The sequence below is a fragment of the Syngnathus scovelli genome, chromosome 8, assembly GCF_024217435.2.
Source record: "Syngnathus scovelli strain Florida chromosome 8, RoL_Ssco_1.2, whole genome shotgun sequence".
Lineage (NCBI taxonomy): Eukaryota > Metazoa > Chordata > Actinopteri > Syngnathiformes > Syngnathidae > Syngnathus > Syngnathus scovelli.
The window spans coordinates 2,427,846-2,454,956 of NC_090854.1; the positions used below are offsets into that span (position 1 = coordinate 2,427,846).

The 27,111-nt window shown below is 43.2% G+C and overlaps 1 protein-coding gene across 2 annotated transcripts in view; it reads right to left on the reverse strand.

Annotated features, from left to right (window-relative positions):
* LOC125973191 (ribosomal RNA processing protein 1 homolog B) overlaps nucleotides 1-26,476 on the reverse strand; it is an 88,761-nt gene extending 62,285 nt beyond the window's left edge. The window contains exons 1-6 of one of the 2 annotated variants that reach the window (XM_049727067.2): nucleotides 26,296-26,476; nucleotides 24,085-24,167; nucleotides 20,372-20,429; nucleotides 20,202-20,287; nucleotides 20,065-20,126; nucleotides 19,872-20,001 (exon numbers count right to left, since the gene is read on the reverse strand). In XM_049727067.2, the coding sequence (XP_049583024.1) occupies nucleotides 19,872-20,001; nucleotides 20,065-20,126; nucleotides 20,202-20,287; nucleotides 20,372-20,429; nucleotides 24,085-24,167; nucleotides 26,296-26,422 (546 nt within the window). In that variant the 5' untranslated portion in view covers nucleotides 26,423-26,476. The remainder of the gene's footprint in view (nucleotides 1-19,871; nucleotides 20,002-20,064; nucleotides 20,127-20,201; nucleotides 20,288-20,371; nucleotides 20,430-24,084; nucleotides 24,168-26,295) is intronic. The other variant, XM_049727066.2, reaches the window with a different exon arrangement.
* Nucleotides 26,477-27,111: the final 635 nt, after the last annotated feature.

Genomic DNA, 27,111 nt, shown 5'->3' on the forward strand with positions numbered 1-27,111 from the left:
CAGATCCACGGAAAATTCTCATCCCTGCAAACAAGTCTTAAAGGGCTTCACAGGTATAAAAATTCACAATTATTCTCAAACATCCCCTGATCTTAAACTCCCAGGAGGGCAAGGAAAAACAAAAACAAAAAAACCCTACTGGGGGTAAAATGAGAAACCTGAGGGCACATAGAACACATAATATAAAACAATTCAAAGAAAAAGCGGATGTCCAATTCAAAGTGAAGAGCTGAAGGAGGTCCCCTCAATTGTCTTGGACGTGTCTTCGAGGGAGGTAATCCGCCGCAGTTCCTTCATCCTGATTGGCCAACGAGAAATCCAGACAGCCGTTCAGTTTGTCACCTAACCCCCCTGGCTGGGGTGGGCGAAAACACAAACTCCAGCCACATCAGCCACCACCGGTTAATTAAAGGCCATAGCATAAAAATGTGTCTCTTAATTTCAGTTCAATGTCAGTTCTGATATCTATCGGTAGGGCATTCCAAAGCTCTGGAGCCCGAATAGTAAATGCTCTAGACCTGGGGTCAGCAACCCAAAATGTTCAAAGAGCCATATTGGCCCAAAAAAAAAAAAAAAACATACCTGTCTGGAGCTGCAAAAATCTAAAAGCCTTTTATAAGGCAAGATAGACTGTCAATATTTAAGCTGTATGTCTACTATTAAAATAATTTAAAAAATAATAATAAAAGTGGTATCAATTCAATCATTTTCTCTTGCGGCTCATTAGAGTTAACGTACCTGCATAGTACAGCTGTCTGTTCGATAACGGTCACGTCACACGACTCATCACAGGCAATTGAGAAAGCTGGAGCTGAATTGATGTCCTTGATTTGCTGATCAGTGATATTGTTTGCCATTTTAATTACCCTTTCCTTCACTGTTTTTGCGGAGAGAGGCATGTCTTTAATTTTCTGAATGATCTCCGTTTTGTTTTTAAAGTCCGAAAATAAGCACACTAATATGTTGATGAATTAATCCTTCATGTACTCGCCATCGGGGAATGTTTTTTTACGCTTTATTATCTCCCGGGCTGCAACAAAACTTGCAGCAGTAGTAGAGCTTAGATATGCAATCCACTTCTTGAAATGTTTTTTTCGGTCCTCAAATTTCTCCACCAGCACGGCAATTGCACCTTTCCTCTCAGTTCCAACTGGGTGATCAGCAACAAATTTAGCATGCTTTAGCTGAAAATGCCGCTCCAATTTGCTCTCCTTGTTATTTGTCAACTTCTCATTGCAAATCAAACATGCAGGCAATGAAAGCAGATAGTGCAATCCATTCTTTCTTAAACCCTCTGCTCTCATCAGCAATCTTTCTTTTTTTGCCTTTTGAATCCATGGCCCATCACTCACACACCTGATTATTAACAACTTGCCTGTTCTGTGACTCAGGCTATGACGCAATGTTGCTATTTGGCGCCATTCTGAAATTCTGTATTTTTAATATATTCATAACTACATACATTTTTACATCATAAAATTTTTTGTGTCATGATTACCATCTAAAAACCATGTTAAAAAAACAAAACATTTTTCCATTTTCACGCATTTTTGCAAAAGCTCCAAGGAGCCGCTAGGGGAGTGCTAAAGATGGCGCTGCGGGTTGCCGACCCCTGCTCTAGACCCTGCAGACTTCTTTTTGGCCCTCGGGGTCAGAAAAAGACTAACATTTTGCGAGCGTAGGTTACGGGACGGAACATAAGGAACAACTAGGTCGACGAGATACCAAGTGCTAAGCCATGCAGTGAATTATAGGTTAATAGAAGAACCTTGAAGTAATATCTTAAATGGACCGGGAGCCAATGTAAGTTGGCTCATATTGGGGTAATGTGATCAAATTTTCTCGTCCGCGTGAGCAGTCTTGCCGCAGCATTTTGTACTAACTGTGGACTTTTAATCCTGGATTTAGGAAGACCAGAGAATAATGAGTTAGTCATCAAGGCACGACGTAATAAACGCATGTATAATAGTTTCTGCATCACAAGTCGAAGGAATCGGATGAATCTAAGAAATAATACGGAGGTGAAAAAAACCCCGCAGTTCTTATGTTCTTAATGTGATTTTGAAAGGAGAACGTTCTGTCAAATATAACCCAGAGATTAGTTACAGTATCACTGTATATATACAGTTAACATCTCAGTTTTATCTGGGTTAAGACGTAGGAAATTAAGAGACATCTGTTAGGGTTGATAGATTAGTTTGAGCCGATGATTATATTGGAATGTGACCTGTAATAATTGACCAAACTTGTCCTGTCTTAAAGTAGTAGAACAAAGTGCTAAGATCCTTTGAAGTGATTGACCAGCTGCAGAGGAAGCAATCTAAGTTGTTCTGTTTACACAACATCATTAAACACCGCCTGCTATGATTTGACCTGAGGCCAGGGGTTTCAACCCCATCCTGTCCACTCTCACCCCCACCCTGCTTCTCTCAATAAATATGCTCTTGCAAGACAGCAAAGTCAGACTTGGTTCAATGATCGCTGTATGCACAGTGACGAACGAGCTCTCCACTTGCAAGTGTTCAAAAGGCATACCGTCTCCCGTGCGGTTCTTGCTAAATAAGTTAGAGTGGGCACCACAGCGAGAGCTGTGCATGTGTGTGCGTATGTGTTGAAATGATGAAATTGGCTAAACTTTTAGTGCAAAGAAATTTGCTAGACTATGGTCTATCCAATTTGCACTGCAAAACAGAAAGAATTTTGAAAAATAAAAAAGAGAAAAAGAAACTGGTTCACACTAGTGCTCATTAGTGTCTCACCTTGAAGACAAATTCGAAAGAGAGAAAACATGTTTTCAGGAATTGGATGAAGCAAAATTGTGAATTTAAGACATTGCAATGCTTGATTTAATAGGAATAATTGGTTGTGTTACAAGATTATACCAACTTCTACACGTGAGTTAGATCCGAGAGATTGAGTTCTTTAAATTTAAAAACAAGGAAAAAAATTCTGATTAATTTGTCAGCAGCTTTTTTGTGTTGAGTTTTTTTTGGATTGGTGGATTGTTCTATCAGGAACCTTGAGTTGAGAATAATATATGAATGTTGTGTGGAGAGCATGGATAAATTGGGACCAATGTGATCGAAAGACTCCTTTTTGGAGACTGTGTGATATGCAAATGAGCAAGGATGAATGATTGCCTGAATGAAAGGAAAATACAGGTTGAATGGTTTCAGTTGTTGGAGACTACTATGGAAAATTAGTAGAAAACCTTTGAAAAAAGAGTGATTTTGAGTAAGTTAAATGCTAAGAAAAAAAAGTTGCTTTTGGATTGATAACTAGAGACAAAAAACTGGAGAACCAGTAACACATGCAGAAGATGTGTGAACTGGGAAATTGAGAAACGTTTTGGAAAGAAAGTCAAGTTAAATTATGATAGAATCATACGTAGTAAAGAACACATGCTCCCAAAAAGTTTGTCAAGGTGTGAGGCATGGGCGTCGCCAAGCCTCAGAAGGAGGGAGGGAGTAGGACAGATAGTGAAAGATAGTAATAATACAACACTTTACGACATATGGATTCTCTAATACATTTGGCGTCATACCATTGAGTTAAAATTTTCTTAAGCTTTTCAAACTTTTGCTTGAAGCAATCGGAAGATGATTGAAAAGTGACTAAAGAAGCTATGGGGAAGTGGTGTAGCTGTTGGAAGGGCTTATGCGCTTCCCTGACTAATCAACATTTGCTTAACTGATAAGAAAAGGAACCATCTGCTACAGGACTTACGGTCCATTCCTCTAGTAACCAAGATCAGAGAATCTCCTTTAAAACAGGAGGCAGTAAATGGGATAGCCCCTGTCATAAATGGTCTTCAGTCAGGAGGAATCATTAGGAAGTGTTCAAACTCTTCTCGTAAACACTCCTATTTGCCCAGTTCAAAAGGACAATAAAATTGACTAGTGAATGATACAAGATTTGCAAAAAGCAGACGAAGAATAGTCCTTGGCAGATAGCATGATCAGAGCACTCAAACTGAAAGATGTGTCAAATGCAAATTTACTGCTGCCTGATCTTTCTTCCCCACAGGTCAACAACCGCTCCAAGCCGGGAGACTGGGACGACATGAAGGTCCTCAAAAAGGACAAACTGGGCCAGCCATGGTGGGAGGGGCCATTCCAAGTCTTGCTGACTACCCCCACTGCACTGAACATTGCTGGAAGGCTCAGCTGGATTCACCCACTGGAAGTTACAGAGAATGCTGGACCCCATTTTCGGAGTGGTGGGGAAGTCTGACTACAAAGTGGCCTCATCGTTTAGGGTGGGGCGTCTCAATGTTGGTGAAGAATTCAACGATCCCCACTCTGACAGGCAATGGGATATACCGGTGTCTCTGCAATCCTAGTAGCAACGGGGCTCCACATGCCAGGTGGATCCTCTGCTGCGTTGTGGTTGAAGCGTGCTATGGTCTATGGCAGGGGTGGGCAATTCCGGTCCTCAAGGGCCGGTGTCCTGCATGTTTTCTATGTCACCCTGTTGCAACACACCTTATTCAAATGGTCAGATAATTAGAAAGAAGCTGGATAACAGTCCTGATCATTTGAATCAGGTGTGTTGCAGCAGGGAGACCTATGAATCATGCAGGACACCGGCCCTCGAGGACCGGAATTGCCCACCCCTGGTCTATGGGCTCATCTGAATAGACCAATTGACAATGTCAACCATGGAAAAAGATGGTCACATGATGAGATTTTTGAAGACTGATCATGGTACCCCAGATGCCCATACAAAACCAACACTTGGTATCAGCATGTAAAGTTGCTTCTTCCTACTCCTTTTCGAGCATTCTTTGATTTATTTACTTGTGTATTATTATTATTTATTCATGTATTTTTTTCTGTTTGTTGGTTTATATTTTGTTTGTTTGTTGTATGGACTTATATGTGGCACTTTAGAGTGTGATTTGTTTTGTTTTTTCTTTTTTGTTTTGGATGTTCGAAATAAAATAAAAAAAAAAATTAAAAAAAGTTCACTGAGATCCCACACACAGGAGGGATGCTATGTGTGTTCCAAACTCACCCCCTTCCTCCACGCAAGTTCACCTGGAGGCAAGAACAATGACTGTCACTGAAGTGAAATGCATGACCTCTGTGGGAGAGGTTGGATCTCAACATTGTGCTGTCATAGTCAGTGATGCTACCCCTCCCACCCTGGACTCACAGAAAGGAACCTGTGATCGAACTCTTTTGGATTCATCTCAAGGTGACTGTTGAAAGACGATAGATGCCACAAGTGGCCTAAACACGAAACCCACGAATGCATTAACGACTGCTCTCCAGGAGGAAACTGGATGGGAGCTTTGGACATCATCGCTGAGTGCCAGGATGGGAGACCCATTTTAAGGCGTAAGGGCTCTCCTACCAACATGGCTGCACCATCGGACGGGACCAACTTCATTCAGAATGGCTCGTGGCTTTGTGGTCACAAGAGTTGTCCGATGCTGCCCGCCAACTGGACACGGGTGTGTGCACCAGTGTGGGGGACTGACCACACCTACAGGATACAACATCAGCTGACGACAGCACACAACTCTTCTGGACGTAGACACAGAGCTGTTGCAGCCTTTGAGCCACATTACCCCGTCTGAGGTGCGAATGTCCCTGACAGCCACAAAGTGTGGTCCGTCGGAGACAAAGTCATTCATACGCTTGTTCCTTGGATCGGAGTTGGAAAACAATCACTCTTCATCGAGACACTGAACTATCGTTTCCAATCTTTTCTGAATCTCTCTCGCTGCAAGTCAATGATGGACAAAACAGAGATTCAGGCTATTGGACTAATGGTCTTGCAAAACAGGATGGTTCTGGACTTGATGACTGCAGTGCAAGGTGGCGTGTGCCACATCATTGGGACTTCCTGTTGCACATACATTCCAGGTGTTAATGACACTCATCAACGACGCTGTGAACTCACTGAAGAACTTACAGCAGGGCATGTCAAAAGACAAAGTCCCACATCAATGGGATTTCTTTTCATGACTATTCTCTGGGGCCTGGTGGCAACTGCTGTTGAAACTTGTGACTCCTATGTTTGTTGTGCTGGTATTGTTGTGCTAGTTTACGACCTGTGTTATCTCATGTTTGAAATCAGCTGTATCAAGATCTGTGTCTTCTACCGTAGCTGAAGTGCGAATGCAACATCTCAGGAATGTTGAATGTGATGATTTTAATGCGCTGCGGACAGAAGATTGCGGTTTTTCACGGAAACCTGATAATCTGACCGTCGGAAATGCCTCACAAGTGATGAATATGTTGATGTACTGTTTCTATCTTTTTGTTTTTATTTTTCTATCTTCATTATATTTTCTTGCTTATGTTTGTTAATCGGGGTGACATAATCATATGATAAACAGGACGGATATGTTAGGGTGGATAAATTAGTTTGATCCCATAATTATGTTGGAATGTAACCTGTAATAATTAACCTAGCTTGTCCTGTCAGCTGCAGAGGAAGCAATCAAAGTTGTTCGGTTTACACATCATTAAACACCATAGTAGAGCCATAAGTAGGAAATGTTTAAGTTAATTGTATTGTGGTTTGTTTGTTTTATTTTGTAAAATTGAGTTAAGACGATTGACATTTGTTTAGGCATTTTTATTGTGAAATTTTGTTTTATTTTTAAAGGTTTACTTCCTGTCAGGCTGTATTGCATTAGAACAAACCATTGAGGGATCGTTTAGACAGTTGGACTACGTAGACACGGAGAAAAACAGTTTTTGACCGTGTAGATCGTGTACATAGTATATACTGTGTATTTTTTGGAAAGAAAGAAAAAGGAATTGTAAAACTGATTTATCGTAATTTTTGTATTTGTATTTTTTATAGATAAAGACCTTTTTGTTAAATTCACGGTTCGCACGCATCCTTTACTACAAGTGTCTATGGAATGACACAGATATTGGATCTGTTGCCATAACATTAGTCAAAAACTGTCTCCAGGAGGATAAAAGGACATTCAAGAAAGAAGGAGACGAATGAGAGGAAGCTTTTGGAAGACGAGAGGATGAGAGCCATAGTATCACCGTGAGTAGCTGACCTGCTAACATGCTAATGGCGAAGCTAACTATGCTAACGGAGGGAGCGCCTATTCACACTTAATGAGTCGTTTTGCAAGTTAAGAAGACATTAAAGTAGAAGAATACTGTTACGTTCATGGACTATAAAAGCCCTCTTTGATCGTTTATTGAAAAAACTTGTTGGATATTGCTGAGATTAAAACATGGAGGAGAAACGATCGTTTGTTGCCGCATCGGACGCAATGCAGGCGAGTGACCACAAGAGGGAGCCAAAGTACACACAAAAGGCACTCGAGGAGAAACTCCAAAGGCTTATCGGACAAAGAAGGGCAAAAATGGCTCATTACGGCTAAAATGAAGGAAATGGACAACATGAAGAATAATAAAGAGCATGTTGATAAAATGGAGTCAGAAACACTTCAAAGTTTTTACAAGCTGCATGAAGAGTTCATATTGCTAAACAACAATATTGTACAGATGTTACCTGAAGATGAAGCTGACACAGATCAGCGTGACTGGTACGAGTCAAAGGCAGCTACTATTAAGCAGTTTTTGCATGAGACTGAAGGTTGGATTCAAGAACGTAAAAGATGTGTTCACAATGAAGAGGAGGTTGCTCCATATGACAGTATTTCTGTAATAGCGGATCTTCGTCGTCAAAGAAGTAAGAGCAGATCGAGTTCCAGGACTGAAAGTTCTTCAGTTGTGTCAAACACGAGTTCAGTGGCTCGAATGAAAGAGGAGGCTAAAAGACCAGCTCTTCTAGCACCAGCTGAATCGCTAAAAAAGAAAAAGGCAATTCAACTGCAGGAAGCAAAGTTGAAGGCGGAGTTGGAGGAGCTAGAGATTGAAACTGCAATTGCAGCCTCTACTGCTAAGCTCAAAGTTTTCCAGAACCACGAGGATCCCCAAGATGCAATGAATGAATATGTGAAATACAGGCTGGAACAACCTTTGGCAAGTCTTCCAAGATCCCAACCTGTACTTGAAGTCCAGGCTCAGATGACAGCAGATGCTGAAGAGAAGGAAGATCATCCGATGTATGATGTGTCTGCTAGTATCACAAAACATTCATCTCATGCATATTTGTGCCATCCGGATCACTCAGATGGAGCCCCACCTATACGTCCTCAGGAGCCCACATCTACAGGTGACAGGATTTATGAGGTGATGCATCATCAAAACCTAATCACTGAAATGTTGGTCAAGCAGCAAAGCCTATCCCTGCTGCCCAAGAGAGACATTCCTGTGTTGTCAGGTGATCCACTCAAGTATAAATCTTTTCTCAGAGCATTTGACAATGCTATTGGACAATAAGACACAAAATGAGAAAGATAAACTCTTCTTTCTGGACCAATATACACGTGGAGAGCCACAAGATCTGGTGAGAAGCTGTGAACACATGACCCCAGAGAAAGGTTACAGAGAAGCCAGACAACTGCTTCATAAGCAATATGGCGATAATTTAAAAATAGCCATGGCTTACATCGAGAAGGCTTTAAAATGGCCACAAATAAAGACAGATGAGGTTAAGAGCTTAAACGCTTATTCTCTCTTCCTGATTGCTTGCCGAAACACGATGCAAGATGTTGACTACATGGAAGAAATGGACAACCCAACAAACATGAGTCATTCTGTCCAAATTGCCATACAAGATGAGGGAGCGATGGCGTAATGTGGCATTTGAAATGCAGGAGAATAAAGGAAGAAGAGCAAGGTTCACAGATCTGGTAGATTACATTGACAGACAAAGATCGTCTCAGATCCATTGTTTGGTGATCTACAGGAAGTCAGTCTATCTACAAAACAAAAAGAAAGGAGCAGTTTTGTGAAGAGAGCAAAGGAAAGTACACCAAGAAGTAGCAGTTTTGCTACAAGTGTTGACACAGAAAAGCAGGAATTTTCACAGTCAAACCAAGTCACAAAGACTGATAACGGCAAACTAGCTCAGAATAACTGTTTGTACTGTGACAAAAATCACGGACTTGGGAACTGTGAAAAGTTCCAGAAGCTAGCACACAAGGACAAGATTGAATATTTGAAATTCAAAGGTTTGTGTTTTGGATGCCTGGTTCAAGGTCATTTGAGTAAAGATTGTTCAAGAAGACTGACATGTCAGTTATGTTCACGGAAACATCCAAGCATCCTACATGTACAACGAGAAGAAAAGACATCACCGAAAAATGAAAGAAACGCCACTTCTGAACCTCAGACCACTAGTGCTGTAAGCCAGGAGATGTGTGGATATCCTGGGGCCGGGAGCTACGAAGAAGTTTTGGCCATTGTTCCAGTAAAGCTCAAGTCCAAGAAAGGCACACAGATAATTGAGAAATACGCCTTCATAGATCCTGGCAGTTCGGCGACGTTTTGCACAGAGAAGATCATGAGAACACTGAACTTAAGAGGCAGAAAGACGGACATTTTGCTCCGAACTATGGGACAGGAGAAGCTTGTCCGTAGTCACATCCTGTCAGAACTGGAAGTCAGTGGATTTGAAGAGGAAAAATACATTGATCTACCTTCAGTGTTCACTCAACATGAAATTCCTGTCAAAAAGGCGAACATTCCTGATCAGAAAGACCTCCGGAAGTGGACATATTTGGATGAGGTGAATCTTCCAAGTATCAAGGCAGAAATTGGCCTGTTAGTTGGTTCTAATGCTCACAAAGCAATAGAACCATGGAAAGTCATCAATAGCCAAGGAGATGGTCCATACGCAGTGAAAACGTCGATTGGATGGATTGTCAATGGTCCTGTAAAGGGGGAAGAGGACGTTCAACAGTGTGAGAATGAGTTACCGAGGTTAACTGCGAACAGGATATCAGTGGCAAACCTTGAGGAATTGCTGATACAGCAATATAATTTGGATTTCACAGAGCGTAGCTGTGAAGACAAAACAGAGATGTCACAAGATGATCAACAGTTCATGAAGGATGTGGAACAGTCTTGTCAGTTCTTCGACGGACATTACTGTATAAGTCCCCCATTTAAGAACAAGCCTCAGAAGATGCCCAATAATCGCAGTCTAGTTGAGCAGAGAGCCGTCAATCTCAAGAAGAAACTCGTAAAAAACCCTGATTTTCATGCTGACTATAAAGTCTTCATGCATGACATCATAGCAAAGGGTTACGCTGAAAAGGTGCCTGCAAACAGTCAGTGCAACGATGGAGAAGTGTGGTACATCCCACATCACGGGGTGTATCACCCAAGGAAGAAGAAAATCAGAGTTGTTTTTGACTGCAATGCAACATATCAGGGAGTTTCACTGAATAACCAGTTACTCCAAGGCCCAGACCTCACAAATACCTTGATTGGAGTTTTGACAAGGTTTAGAGAGGAGAAGGTTGCATTGATGGCTGACATAGAGGCAATGTTTTACCAAGTCAGGGTACCCTCAAAGGACTCTGATTTTCTGCGTTTTTTATGGTGGCCTGATGGAGATTTGAACGGAAAACTGGAGGAGTATAGAATGACAGTACATATTTTTGGAGCCACTTCGTCTCCAAGTTGTGCTAGTTTTGCCTTAAGAAAGACAGCCGAATACAAAGATGAGACAACAGCTGAAGCCTCTAAAGCAATCAAGAGGAAGTTTTACATGGACGACTGCTTGGCAGCGGTGGCTTCAGAGGACCAAGCAATAGCACTTTCACAATCTCTGAAAGCTCTATGCTTGCAGGGTGGATTCAACTTGACAAAATGGGTCAGTAACAGCAGAAAGGTTCTGTCATGTATTCCTGAAAATGAAAGAGCTGCAAAGATGAAGGATTTAGACTTGAACAAAGACACTCTGCCTACCGAAAGAGCTCTGGGAATACACTGGTGTACAGAGTCGGACACTTTCACATTTAAGGTGAACGTACCAAGAAAACCTGCCACAAGGAGAGGAATTCTTTCAGTTGTTAACTCAGTTTATGATCCTCTGGGTTTAATTTCCCCATGTATTCTTCCTGCCAAGATGATTTTGAGGGAACTCTGTCAAAGAAAATTGAGCTGGGACGAGGATGTTGGAGAAGGAGATTTGCAAAGATGGATGCAGTGGGTTTCAGAACTCGAGGAACTTTCCAGCTTCCACATAAAGAGATGTATGAAACCAGATGATTTCTGTCCCACATCTAAAGCTTAGCTGCACCATTTCTCGGATGCAAGTGATATTGGTTATGGTACTGCTACATACCTATTGCTGATCAATGAAGATGGACGGAGGAGCTGCGGATTGCTCATGGCTAAATCCAGAGTTGCCCCACTGAAGAAAATAACAGTCCCTAGGATGGAACTGACTGCTGCAGTCATAGCAGTGAAAGTCGACAGACTGTTAAAACAGGAGCAGGAGACCCCCCTTGGAGCGTCTGTTTTTTGGACATACAGCCTGACTGTACTTAGGTACATACAGAATGATGCTTCACGTTTCAAGACTTTTGTGGCCAACCGGGTTGCATTCATAAGGGAAGCTAGTTCACCATCTCAATGGAGATACGTGGATAGTTCACTTAATCCAGCAGATACCGCTTCACGTGGTACAAAATTTACCACTCTTATCCAGAACCACAACTGGATTTGTGGTCCACATTTTCTTTATCAAGAGGAGTTTGAGTGGCCTACCAGACCTGACATACCAAGCACCATGAATGAGGACAGTGAGATCAAGAAGACAGCGCTGGTCAGTCTCTTGACCATGACTGAAATTACACCCATGAAGAGACTGGTGGAATACTACTCTGACTGGCACAAGCTGAAAAAGGCTGTTGCATGGATGCTACGCATGAAGGATCTGCTTCACTACCTTGTTGAGAAGAGAAGAGAATGTAAAGAGGTTATTTCCCTGAAAGAGACAGAATCATTGAAGCAATACCAGAAAGTGCATGAAGAACTGATGAGACTGAGAAAGTCAGTGAAAGGAAAACCTTTGTCTGTTCAGGACTTGGAAGATGCAAATGTGCTAATACGTCACAGTCAAAGAGAGATGTTTTCAGAAGAGTTGTCTGCACTCTTAAGTAATGATTTACATATAAAGAGGTCACATCCGCTTTCCAAATTGGATCCTTTTCTGCACAATGGCATCATCAAAGTTGGAGGTCGATTGAACAAATCAGCAATGCCAGAAGAAGCAAGATGCCCAACTGTGTTGCACAAAGAACATCACATTGCTAAGCTGATTCTGCAACAGGTTCATCGACATAATGGGCACTGCGGAAGGAACCAGCTGGTTGCAAAGGTCAGACAGCAATACTGGATACCAGGACTGAACAGAGCTGCCCGCACAACAATATCCAAATGCATCACATGCAGGAAAATACATGCAAAGCCTGCAGTCTAAAAGATGGCAGACTTATTGGAGGAACGTGTACTCCCAGATAAACCTCCGTTCACGCATGTGGGAGTGGACTATTTTGGACCTTTTGGTGTAAAGAGAGGACGCAGCATAGTGAAGCGCTATGGCGTTCTGTTTACATGCACGTTCTGTTTGCATACATACGTTCTGTTTGCACTTAGAGCAGTACACATAGAGGTTGCTCACTCATTGGATACCTCATCATGCATAAATGCCATCAGAGGGTTTATATGTAGAAGAGGTCAAGTTTCTACCCTGCACTCGGATAATGGCACTAATTTAATTGGTGCCGAAAAAGAACATAGAGAAGCCATGGCTGAGCTTGATCATTCTAAAATAAGAGAGGATCTGATGTCAAAAGGTATTGCATGGACCTTTAACACACCAACCGCCTCCCATCAAAGTGGAATATGGGAAAGACAGATTCGTACCGTCAGGAAGGTGTTGAACTCTGTGTTGAGGCAACAAACATTAGATGATGATGGCCTTCACACACTATTATGTGAAGTGGAAGCAGTCATAAATGATCGTCCTTTGACTGCTGCATCAGATGATCCAAATGACTTGGAGGTTTTGACCCCAAACCATCTTCTGTTGTTAAAGGAGCAGCCGATCCTTCCTCCAGGCTTATTTAACAGTGATGATACATACTCGCGTCGAAGATGGAGACAGACACAATACATGGCCGATCTGTTTTGGTCAAGATGGACAAAGGAATATCTTCCATTGCTACAAGAGAGACAGAGATGGCGGACTCAAAGAAGAAATTTTGTCGCTGGAGATCTTGTTCTCATTGTTGACAATTCAGCCCCAAGAAATACTTGGTTGACTGGAAGAATCCAAAAGACCTTCCCGGACTCCAGAGGAATTGTGCGACGAGTTCAAGTTCAAACCAAGTCTAGTTTGTTGGATAGACCTATAAGTAAACTCTGTTACAGGAGGCAGAATGAGTCAGGAAAGGACTGTTAGTTGACTCACAGGCAAAACCTTGATAGATTTTGTTAGGTTAATAACTATATGGCTCTTTTTGAGGTGTAATTGTTATGCATCCTGCCTATACAATTAGGGGCCGGAATGTTAGAGCCATAAGTAGGAAATGTTTAGGTTAATTGTATTGTGGTTTGTTTTTTTATTTTGTAAAATTGAGTTAAGACGATTGACATTTGTTTAGGCATTTTTATTGTGAAATTTTGTTTTATTTTGAAAGGTTTACTTCCTGTCAGGCTGTATTGCATTAGAACAAACCATTGAGGGATCGTTTAGACAGTTGGACTACGTAGACACGGAGAAAAACAGTTTTTGACCGTGTAGATCGTGTACATAGTATATACTGTGTATTTTTTGGAAAGAAAGAAAAAGGAATTGTAAAACTGATTTATCGTAATTTTTGTATTTGTATTTTTTATAGATAAAGACCTTTTTGTTAAATTCACCGTTCGCACGCGTCCTTTACTACAAGTGTCTATGGAATGACACAGATATTGGATCTGTTGCCATAACACCCCCTGCTATGATTTGACCTGAGGCCAGGGGTTTCAACCCCATCCTGTCCACTCTCACCCCCACCCTGCTTCTCTCAATAAAAATGTTCTTGCAAGAGGCCTGAGTCAGACCTCATTCGATCATCGCTGTACGCACAGCGACGAATGACTCGCCACTTGCAAGTGCTTAAAAAGGGCATAATGTCTCTTGTGTGGTAGTCGCAAAAATAAGTTAGGGTGAGCACCACTAACAGGATATGTTAGGGTTGATAGATTAGTTTGATCCTATGATTATGTTGGAATGTAACCTGTAATAATTAACCTAGCTTGTCCGGTCTTGAAAGTAGTAGAACAAAGTGCTAAGATCTTTTGAACTGATTGACCAGCTGCAGAGGAAGCAATCAAAGTTGTCCTGTTTACACAACGTCGTAAAAGACTCCCTGCTATGCTTTGACCAGAGGCCAGGGGCTTCAACCCCATCCTGTCCACTCTCACCTCCACTCTCACCCCCACCCTGTTTCTCTCAATATAAATGCTCTTGCTAGAGGCCTGAGTCAGACCTCATTCAATCATCGCTGTATGCACAGCAACGAATGACTCTCCACTTGCAAGTGTTTAAAAGGGCATACTGTCTCCCGTGTGGATCTTGCAAAATAAGTTAGAGTGAGCACCACTCTAACACTGTTGACTAGACTTATTGCGAGCCAGCTCCCCAAGATTAGCTTCTATGTCAGTTTCTCTGGCTCCAGGGATACACATTGCTGTGGCTGGATTTTTAAGCGTGAAGTTTCGATTAATGGAGTAAATAATATGACCAAAGTGCGAGAGCCAGTAGACCAAGATGGCTTGGGACGGCTATGCGTCTTAACTACGTGCTTAACTTGCGTGTCCAATGATCGATGGTAGACAGACAGCGACAAAGCCTCCGCTGAGAGCCGACCAATGACGTGGTCGAAATGGCAGGGATTGACTGTCCGCGATTTACAAAGAATAGTAAACTCCAAAAAGTGGAGTAAAAGATGTAAAAAGCAAGTGAGGAAAAATCTAGAAAATAATGTAAAATGTAGGTCGTCTCTCCAGTGACGCTGCGGCTAGGACATTAAATCGATAATTGTAATACACACATGGTGCACACTGGAGAAATATTTTTCTGCTGGAGGCCCGCAGCAGTCTCGTGCGTGATAACGTAATGCGTGAAGACAATCAAGTGCGAATTCACAAAATGGCGGAGGCAGGTAAAACACCACTCAGCAAGTCGTCCCAGCTGAAGTCTGATGTTTGGATAAATTTCGCATTTAAAACAACAAAGGACAATGAGCAGGATAGATCCAAGGTGGTGTGCAAGATATGCGGAGCTCAGTTATTGCAGTAATGCTACAAACTTCAGAAGCCACTTGACAAGGTACCACGCTAGTACGTTGATGTCCGACAACAAGCCGCCAGGGGCAAAACAAAAGAAATTCAGGGACGTACCAAGATTACCATCCAAGTCTCCACGGGCCATAAAGATAAAGGCTATAAGTTTAATTTATGCAAAATCCTTTGCACTGTTGAGATAAGACAGTTTTGTTGAACAGTGTGAACTGTCAAATTTAAAAAAGTAACAGAATTTGCCTTAAGATTAATTTACCTTTTAGATTTGTGTTAATATTTTACTGGCCGTGGAACAGTGGACCAGCTCTACACCCTCGGCAGGATCCTCGAGGGGGCATGGGAGTTTGCCCAACCAGTCCACATGTGTTTTGTGGACTTGGAGAAGGCGTTCGACCGTGTCCCTCGGGAGGTTCTGTGGAGGGTGCTTCGGGAGTACGGGGTGCCGAGCCAACTGAAAAGGGCGGTTCGGTCCCTGTATCACCGATGCCAGAGTTTTGTCCGCATTTCCGGCAGTAAGTCAGATTTGTTCCCAGTGAGGGTTGGACTCCGCCAAGGTTGCCCTTTGTCAGCGATTCTGTTCATAATTTTTATGGACAGAATTTCTAGGCGCAGCCAAGGCGTTGAGGGTGTTCGGTTTGGGGACCTCAGCATCACGTCTCTGCTTTTTGCAGACGACGTGGTGCTGTTGGCTTCTTCAAGCCGTGATCTCCAGCTCTCACTGGAGCGGTTCGCAGCCGAGTGTGAAGCGGTCGGGATGAGGGTCAGCACCTCCAAATCAGAGTCCATGGTCCTCGGTTGGAAAAGGGTGGAATGCCCTCTCCGGATCGGGGATGAGATCCTGCCCCAAGTGGAGGAGTTCAAGTGTCTTGGGGTCTTGTTCACGAGTGAGGGCAGGTTGGAGCGCGAGATCGACAGGTGGATTGATGTAGCGTCGGCAGTAAAGCAGACTCTGTACCGGTCTGTCGTGGTGAAGAGAGAGCTGTGCCAAAAGGCAAACCTCTCGATTTACAGGTCGATCTATGCTCCTATGGTCACGAGCTATTGGTCGTGACCGAAAGAACGAGATCCAGGATACAAGCGCCGAAATGAGTTTCCTCCGCAGGGTGTCCGGGCTCTCCCTTAGAGATAAGGTGAGAAGCTCGGTCATCCGGGAGAGAATCGGAGTAGAGCTGCTGCTCCTCCACGTTGAGAGGAGCCAGATGAGGTGGCTCGGGGATCTCATCAGGATGCCTCCTGGACGCCTCCCTGGGGAGGTGTTCCGGGCATGTCCCACCGGTAGGAGACCCCGGGGACGACCCAGGACGCGCTGGAGAGACTATGTCTCACAGGTGGCCTGGGAACGCCTTGGGATCCCCCAGGACGAGCTGGATGAAGTGGCTGCGGAGAGGGAAGTCTGGGAGTCCCTCCTAAAGCTGCTGCCCCCGCGACCCGACCCCGGATAAGCGGAAGAAGATGGATGGATGGATGTTAATATTATTTTTCACTTCAACAATGCAATTTGCAGTACATTTTCAATTGCACTGCTGAGATAAGACAGTTTTGTTTACAGTCAAAATGTGAACGGTCAGATTTACAAACGTAACAAGATTGGCCTAGAGAGATTAATTTAGCTTTTAGTTTTGTTGACAATACTTTGCACTGAAACAATGCCTTTATACAATTTGTCGTTAATGTACAGTCACTTGCACATTTCAGACTGAAATCTTTTTTACAGTTAATGTGAACTGTCAAGTTTAATTCAAGTTTTCACCTGAAACCTGACGAGTAAAATTATCGTGTATTTTTCAACAAAGGTGAGCTATTTTCGTTAAGAGCAGATTGAATCGATTCGACCCAAATCCAATTGAATCGAATGGCAATTCATCGATTTAGGACCTTCAGAATGGAAATCAAATCGATTTAGGAAATTGGCCATGATACCCAGCCCTACTGCATAGGTTGAACAGCATAGGATGTTGTTTTTAAATGACTTTTAATTTGGTTTGCGACCAATTTTTCAGCAATACAGTCAAACCTCGGTTTTCGAACGTCCCGGTTTTCGAAGAAATCGGAATTCGAACGAAAAATTCGAGATTTTTTTGCATCGGTTGTCGAACAAAATTCGGAGGTCGAACCTCGCGAGATGAGCCAAAAGGACCCGAGAAAACCCGACCGCGCAGCCCGGATGCCGACTGACTCCGTTCATTATTGTATTTTCGTTACTTTGAGGATTGTATTAACCCCTAATCATGCCTCCAAAGAAAGCAAGCGGGAGCAGTACAGCCATCCTAAAACAAAGACACTCTTAAAGCAATGCGACAGTGAGTGACCGGCTCGCTGCGGTTGCGCGATCGGACCAAATTAAGCTCCCTGCGCACTGAGGTCCACATAAATTTTGGAAAGTACATCAGGACTTTAAAAATATTTTCTAAATTTCAGCGACGGCTCTGTCACAATAATGCGACCAGCGCGGTGAAGTTGCGCTGTCGGCGGTGCGCTGCAGTTGCGCGATCGGCCAAAAATGCGCAAATGAAAAACTGCTTAAAAAAGGCGAGTTTTTTGTCTTGGAAGGGATTAAACTTTTTTCCATTATTTGTAATGGGAAAAATAGATTCGGAATTCGACCGCTTCACTTCTCGAACCACCTTTGGAACGGATTGTGTTCGAAAACCGAGGTTTGACTGTATATACATTTCATTATCACTACTGTCTACTGTTGTGCCGTTTGTCTGAACGCGGTTTGTTTAATGTGTGCCGTTTGATAGCTTCGGCGCGCTCCTTTACCTGCGCCGCACTGCAGTTGCGCGGTCGGCGGCGCGCTGCGGTTGCGCGATCCGACAAAAATGCGCAAATGAAAAAAGGCTTAAAAAAGGCTTTTTGTTTTTAAAGGGCTAGAGACACCGGTATATGTATAAATCGGTTTTAGTTAGCTTATGGGCTTATAAATATAAATTGACGCTCGAAACAACGAAAAGGAAGCTGTTGCTCTGAAAAATATCATTTAAATTTGCCGCACAGACGAGTTTGACTGCACTGAGCCGCCAGCCGGAAGTGACGTCTCAAGTTGTACGCGTTTAGCTTCAGTGAATGTAAACAAAAAGAGAAGAGGAGCCAGCGCGGAGACGTCGGGCCAGGTTTGCGGCCAACCCAGCTCGCCTAGCCGTGCCTTCCATTATCCTGGCGTACATTCGTTCGCGGGACGACAAGATGGGTTGAGTTCGCCTGATAGGATCCACGAACCGGACAGTGCGTGCCTGCTGTGTGCTCGTGTTCACAGTGGCCTGGTTGACTGTCATCTTTCCGGACCCTGCTGTGCATCGGGAGCGGCTAGCGTGCTATCACTCTTATTGTTCATCTTCTTGTTTTATTTTTCCTGTGTTGTTTACTTGTATGTGCATTGTGAACGCTGTCTTGTCACCCTGGGATAATGAGAAACGTAATTTCGATCTCTTTGTGTGTCTTGACATGCGGAGGAATTGACAATAAAGGAGACTTTGAGACTTTGACTTTGAAAAGTATGTCGAAGCGTGACGGGAGGGGCACAATTCAGAAAACGTGCTCAGCTCGTCGAAAAAATGCGATTTAAGAAATAAAATTAAAAATGCGCCTAAAACCTAAACCAAACGCTGCAGATGTTCATTTCTTCATTCGCAGTGGTCAACTCGGCACTCTATTCTTTTTACTATGCCAACCTAACCACAGTGACGGGAGAGCCACAATTCAGAAAACGTGCTCAGCTCGTCGAGAAAATGCGATTTAAGCAATTAAATTAAAAATGCTTATAAAACCTAAACCAAACGTTGCAGGTGGTCATGTCTTCATGTGCCGAGATCAACTCGGCACTCTAAAGCCCCCAAGAGCACTTTTTACTATGCCAACCTAACCAGAGTGACGGGAGGGGCACAATTCAGAAAATGTGCTCAGCTCAGCCCAAGTGAACTGCTAGATTCATCATATTCTGCGTCAAAAGAGGTTTCTGAATCGGATAAAATGATGCTAATATTGCCGCTAGAAACGGAGCTGTCGCTATCATCTGCCATGTTGTTTGGGTTTGTAAACATCCAGATGTACAACTTGTAACGTCACAGTAATGGCGCCGCCAGTTTGGCTTCGTGCGGGACCCGATCGATAAACTGGCATTTCATTTCAGCTTTATTCTTAGTGAACGGTGTCCATTTTTAATTTCCAATGCGGCAAATGTGTTCACTTTATACATTCTATCAAATTCCGTTCTAATTGAAAAAAAAAAAGGAATGTCTCTAGCCCTTTAAGTCTTGGAACGGATTACATTTTTTTCCATTATTTGTAATGGGAAAAATAGATTCGGAATTCGACCGGTTCACTTCTTGAACCGCCTTCTGGAACGGATTGTAGTCAAAAACCGAGGTTTAACTGTATTTGAGACTGATGGGTAGTTTGCCATGGAATTGGGGGTCACCACTTTTAAAAATGGAAACAGCTGATTTCCAAATGCTTGCGTACATATTTTGTGAAAAGGATGGATTGATAACGTGAGTGATGGGCTGTGTGAATGCTATGATGAGGCCAGTAACCATTACTGTGTTACTGTATCATATCTACTTGCAGTATTTTCTATTTCGTGAAATGCCTTCAAGGACATAAAAAAATTGGTCAACAACCAAAGTCTCGCTTCCCCTCCATGTGCGAAATAACTCATTTTGATCATAACCTTACCTCTGATGAACCCACAGCTGCCAGTTCTGTCAAGAAAAGGTCCAAGATATGAAGCTGCAGACTAGCGGGTGCATCATTGCCACTGTTCAGAAGCTCTGTGGCAAAGAGTTCCAGAAATCTTGCAACCACACTAAAAATCAAGAGCATAATTATGACACACTGCAGAATTTGTGCAAAAGAATATTTACGTTACCTGCTATCCCAGTTTTTTCTCTTCAGCATTTCAAAGCCTTGTCTGAACATGAAGCGGATTAGCTGTAATGTGAGAAGGTCCACCATAAGGGAACGAAAGTGATATATGCACACATGCACATGCTCACGCGCACACACCTGAAAATACTTGTCCATTCGCAGTCTGTCGATTCCATTCCACTCTCTTTTGAAGGTCTTAAGGGAGCACTCCAGATATAATAGTTCTGTGGAAAACAACATACCTTCACAACTGTCTTTTCTCATTTTTTACTTGCAAATGGAATTACACCAACATAGGATCTACTTACGTCCATTAACGTCATGAAAAGTGTGAATCAGTGTGGAAACAGAGTTTGAAAGCTCCTCCTGTGAACAAAATTTTGCTTTTTGTTAATTTAAGAAAGGCATTGTGAATTTAAGGCCTAGATGGCAAAGGGTGCCATTACCGTATTTTTCGGACTAAAAGTCGCTCCGGAATATAGGTCGCATTAGCCATAAAATGCACAATAACGTGAAAAAAAACATACAAGTCGCTCCGGAGTATAAGTCGCATTTTGGGGGATATTTATTAGACAAAATCCAACACCAAGAACAGACATGAACGAGCAACAACAGGCTAAACGATAGGTATGCTAACGTGACAAATAAAGTCAAAGTCTCCTTTATTGTCAATTCCTCCGCATGTCAAGACACACAAAGAGATCGAAATTACGTTTCTCACTATCCCAGGGTGACAAGACAGAGTTCACAACGCACATACAAGTAAACAACACAGGAAAAATAACACAAGAAGTCAACATCAATGAACAATAAGCGTGATAGCACGCTAGCCGCTCCCGATGCACAGCAGAGTCCGGTAAGATGACAGTCAACCAGGCCACTGTGAACACGAGCACACAGCAGGCACGCACTGTCCGGTTTGTGGATCCTATCAGGCGAACGCAACCCATCTTGTTGTCCCGCGAACGAACGTACGCCAGGAGAATCGAAGGCACGGCTGAGCGAGCTGGGTTGGCCGCAAGCCTGGCCCGACGTCTCCGCGCTGGCCCCTCTTCCGCTGCCTCGCAGACCCGCTGCCGACGCATCCCAACAATGCTCCAGGACGGAGCAGTCCGAGCTCAGGACGCAGTCCAACCGGGGGACACCCTTAATCTCTCCGCACCAAAGTCCAGAACGCCATAAAACCCACTTCCGCCGATGTTGAGCAGAACATGCCCGCTGCACTAGTAGCACGACGCATCACACGAGACAAATACACACAAAACTGCCGGACAAACACTCAGTAAACACTCACAAAACACCGAACGGGACAGAGAGTGGCCGCTGCGTGTGCACGCGCCGCCATCTTGAACCATTCATTCATTCATTCATTGAACATTCAGAGTTATTCAAATAACTATTACATAAATAACACGTTTATAAAACCATCTGTGTCACTCCAATTCATTAAATCCATCGATCGTCCTTTATGTCAACAATGAGTGCGCGCCGCTGACGGCGCTTGCACTTCAAAATATTCCACAGGCCCATATAACGATATATAAATTATATATCAAATAACTATAATATAAGCAATAATATTATCAAACCATCGGTGTCACTCCAAATCATTAAATCCATCGATCAAATTCCTCGTTTTTTGTCAACAATGCCGCGCGTACACCCTGACGTCAGCCTCGTCGTTACTCCACAGATCTAGTATATATCTATATTGTAGCGTTAAAGTACAAGGACCCAAGCACTGGCGTCGACTTCCAGGCGTGTGGCGGCGTGGACTTCCATCCCCGGAGGTGGCACTTCCAGCGACGGAGGTGGAAGAGATGCATAGAATAGGACCGGGCGTGCGTAAAAGCCATGTCCGAGCCCCATCCACCGTCCCTGGACAGCCACCCGGCCGAGCACCGGCCCCCGACTTCCATCCACGGAGGTGAAAGAGAGCTCCGTAGAGTAGGACTGAGCGTGCGTAAAAGCCATGTCCGAGTCCCATCCACCGTCCCCGGGCAGCCACCCGGCCGAGCGCCGGCCCCCGACGTCCATCCATGGAGGTGAAAGAGAGCTCCGTAGAGTAGGACCGGGCATGCGTAAAAGCCATAATAATTTTTCAAATCTTCTGTGTCACTCCAAATCCTTAAATCCTTCAAACTCTTCATCCTCCGTGTCACTTACAAACAAAGCCGCTAATGATGCCGGTAGTACGTGGGGCCCTTCGTCATCTTCGTCATCCCGTGATCGAATCTTTGTCCTTTATATAAACAAACGCTGCGCCGCTGACGTCAGTTGAAGTTCAAATTACAGTAATCCCTTGCTACATCGCGGTTTCACTTTTTTTTTTTTTTGTGAAAATTTATGAAAAAATTCACATTTAGTCGCTCCTCAGTACAAGTCGCCCCCCCCCCCACCCAAACTATGGAAAAAAAAAAAAAAAAAACGAGATTTATAGTCCAGAAAATACGGTAATTCAGAATATTGGCAGATATGATAAGGGCAGTGTGGTGTATCACTGATGTCAGAGTTTGGTCAGCATTGCAGGCCGGCAGCAAGTTGGATTAGTTTCAGATGAGTCGGACTCTATTCGTAACAGATGCATAGACAGAACAGCGTTGAGAGTGTCCGGTTTGGTGACCTCAGCCGTGATCTCCAGCTCTCACTGGAGCGGTTCACAGCTGTGTGAAGCGGCTGGGATCAAAATTAGCCCCTCCAAATCTGAGACCATGGTCCCTCAGTTAGAGAAAGGTGGAATACCCTTTCCACATCAGAGATTCTGCTCCAAGTGGAGGAGTTAAAGTATCTCGGGGTCTTGTTCACGAGTGGGGGTATGGGGTGGAGAGGGAAATCAACCGCCGGATGGGTGCAGCATCTGTTGTGATGCAGACTCTGTACCAGTCTGTGATGATTTACCGAGGATGATTTACCAGTCGGTCTACGTTCTACACTCACCTATGGTCACGGGCTATGGGTCGTGACCGTGAGAACAAGATCCTGGATATAAGCGGCCGAAATCAATACCTCAGCAGGGTGTCCAGGCTCTCCTTTAGCGATAGGGTGAGAACCTTGGTCATCCGGAAGGGACTTGGCGTCGAGCCACTGATTCTCCACGTAGAGAAGGGCAAATTTAGGTGGTTTGGGCATCTGATAAGGATGCCTCCTGAAGTGTGTGAGGTGTTCCAGGTATGTACGACTAGAAGGAGGGCCGGAGGATGACCCAGGACACCATGTCTCCCACCATGCCTTTGGCTTCTCAGGGATGAGCTTAACAAAGTGGCTGGGGAGAGGGTCTGGGCTTTCCTGTTGAAGCTGCTGCCTCTGCGACTCGACTCCGGTTAACAAGTGGATAATTTCAGACTATTGCTCTCATGGATTATACAATCATTTATTTTTTGGTACAAAACATGAAAATGGTTATATGTAAAAAATATTGAGACAAATGTCTTAGAAAACTATAAGCAAGTACCTTTTGGACAAAACAAATCTTAAAACTAAAATTTATGTTATAAACAAAAAGTTTTCAAATGCATATATATATATATATATATATATATATATATATATATATATATATATATATATATATATATATATATATATGTGTGCAGCTTCCTTGTATAAAGAACAGTTGCATATAAATGCCTATTGTTTTTTTCTGATTCGGCTAATTTCTTAATGATTATTGCAATTGAATTTCAAATGATTACACAGCCCTAACCTTTAGCCATCAAGACCTCAATGTGGGAACACCACAGGTACACTTTAAAACACATTTAATCTAGGATTATTGACTTAGCATGACACTCTGTATTGTATTAATGTTTTATGGTGTCTGATGTCTATTGTTTTCACGGTCTTACTGTATGACAAATTTTACGCCAGGTACATCACTAGTGTATGCAACAATGGCTTAAGGTGAGTTGCTATTTCACCTCTTCTCTGGTCCACGATCAATAAACTCCAGTTGAAGTGTGATAGCAAAGAACTCAAAACACTTAAACCAAATTTAAAAAAAAATTGAATAAATGAAAAATACCTGTAATAGTGGTTTGTCCTGCATCCACAAGCAGTAGAACAGACCTTTCCACAGCTTGAGCATTTCTTCACGAGTAAAGCCATCTGGACACAGAATATAATAAACCCGATGGAGTGCCTAGGTGAATCCAGTGTTGCAAAAGCATGGGAGTCTAGTTTTAAGCAAGTAAGACCGCTTCATTCGTATGGTGTATTTCATACAAAGTAACTCACTGCTTCATTCGTAAACGCATTAAGCTATTCACACACACACTAGTGTTGTCAAAATAACGGGAAATTATGATAGACTCGACATAGGGGCGTGAAACTTTTAGGGAACAACTATCATATAATGGTTATTGACTGATGTGATTGTTGTGATGATTCGCCCTGACGTATTTCCTCCATGTATTATTTTATGCAAAACATCTATATATATAGACTATGGGCGTCTATGCATACAAAATCAGTGCTGGATGAGCACAGATGAAGATCTCCAGTGCGCCCTCGTTGCTGGGGCCATATCACGCAACAGGTTCGAGGAGATCATCCGCTACATTCACTGCGCCGACAACGCGCACCTGAACTTCAGCGACCGGATGACAAAGCTGCGTCCCATGATGGACATCCTCAACGCTCGGTTCGGGGAGGCGTATCCAATGGACTGCAATGTTGATCTGGACGAGTCAATGATCGAATAGTTTGGAAGACACGGATGCAAGCAAGCAATCCGAAACAAGCCGGTGCGGTTCGGCTTCAAGGCCTGGTGCCTGAACAGTGGGACCAGCGGCTTCCTGCTCCGCTTTGACATCTACCAGGGGGCGAGTGGAGATGCCTCTGAAGTGGAACGCAAGTTCGGCAAGGGCGGTGGCACGCTCCTTCGACTTCTGGACGACCTCCCCGATGCTGTGCGTGCACTTCCACTACGCTTCTACATCGACAACTATTTCACCGGCCTCCCGCTAGTTGCAGAACTGCGCAGGCGGGGCTACGCTTGCACGGGGACGATCCGGGAAAACCGCATCCCGCGCTCCTGCCCGATCACAGATCAGAAAGCTATGAAGAACAAGCCGCGTGGTGCCGTGTCTGTCGTGTACGACACGGCAAACAAGATTGCGCTCACTCGGTGGAAGGATAACGCCGTGGTCACCATCGCCTCCACCCTCGCCGCCGAGCATCCTCTGCAGAAGGCATCACGCTGGTCAGCGAAGGAGAAGAAGAAGGTGGCAGTGGACCAGCCATTTGTTGTCCAGCTGTACAACCGCAGCATGGGCGGCACGGACCGCGCCGACGAGAGCATCGGGCTCTACCGCATCAACATGCGTCGGAAGAAGTAGTGGAACTCATTGATTCAAGCGGAAAAAAAATGCACAGTTTTTTCAGGCCAAATCATCGAAGTGCTATGAAACACATTGACAGCCGTTCCTATTTTGCCACACAGTTGCATCTCGAACGTTTTAATGTATAAAAGGTGTGTACATGCCTTTAGCCCAATATATCAAGTTTTCCAATACACCACTCAAATACGAAGAATGTTTAAATCTAAAACATATTACCCCAGACCATTTTTAAAAGAAGGTAATGGAAAAAAAAGAAGTTTGTCCAAACATTTATTGTTTCTCCAAACAATTATCTCTCTTGCAAGAGCAACATTTAATAAAAGGTTAAGAAATATGCTTGCAATGAAAGGTATGTCTTAACTTAAATTATGACTAAAAACAGAATCAAATTGTATATTTCAAATTGTTCCTAAAAATGTTAACAATTCCATTCCAGCTTTGACACAGATCTACAATTAATTTGTAAATATTTGCAGTTTTGACAAACATTACAGGTTAATAGCTGTGAGACGTAATAAAGGAGCTTGTCACGCTTGCGCTGGCTTACGTTTCGAGTCGTCACCGTTACGTTACATGTTAGGGGATTTGAAATCCCATTAATTCAAAATGAAATTACGAGTAGATAGTAATTAGTTTTTGATGTCTCACAATTATTGAGTTAAACTTTTTCTCTGCTATTAATTGTAAACCCGTTTCTCACACTTTAAAACGTTAAAGTTAATGCGGCAGGATGGAATGTTTCGATTAAAAACTGATCTAGGACATTGTAAAGTGACCTTGTCGTGACTATTTTCAAAACACTGGGCAACGCATTCTTCATAATTCGCATTCTTTGTGAATAGTTCGAGCATGTTTCTAAATCAAATTTAGCGCTCAATACGCGGATGGCTTACCTGTCGCTTTCTGTGATCTGACATATATGTACTTCTTCAACTTTTTCAAAGCTTTAGTTCGAATAGGCTTTTCGTTTGACGCTAACTTTTGTGCCAACTGTATCTCAAGCTCTTGATGCGCCGCCATTTCAACACCAATTCACGTGGAGCGCCGTTGTTCGTCGCACTTAAATTGATTCAGTCGCAAGCTAATGACGTCACACAATGCTATCGAGGTAGTCGAAAGTCGGTCTTTTCCGATTTCCAACTACGAAAAGTATACTTGAACGCTCCTTTGAACTGGGAGATAGTGATGTGCATTCCAGTTCTTTTAAGTGAACTGAATCTTAAGAATCAGTTCACTCAAAAGATTCGTTCAAACGAATCGTTCAACGAATCGTCCCCACCCACATACACTGATCCGTTTTTTTGTTTTTGTTTGTTTTTTACTTCAAAAACACACACAACTAAGCAATACACTTCACAATACACCAGCCAAAAAACAATCAAGTAAACACAGGGTAATGTCGACAACGGCAATGCACACATTTTTCTCTATATTACAACATCCCGTGGAAACAACTAATGTACACCAACCAATTCAACTACACAACCTCCCCCTCCCTCCCCCCCCCCCCCCCCCAAAAAAATATATATATATATATAATAGTAATAATTGGCTCGGGTAGAGTTAGGGTTTCAAAGTAGGGTTCAAAGCTAGGGGTATGGCAGTGGTTCTTAACCTTGTTGGAGGTACCGAACCCCACCAGTTTCATATGCGCATTCACCTGACCCCTAGTTAGTGAATTTTATTTTTTGGGGTTAAATTCCAGACAT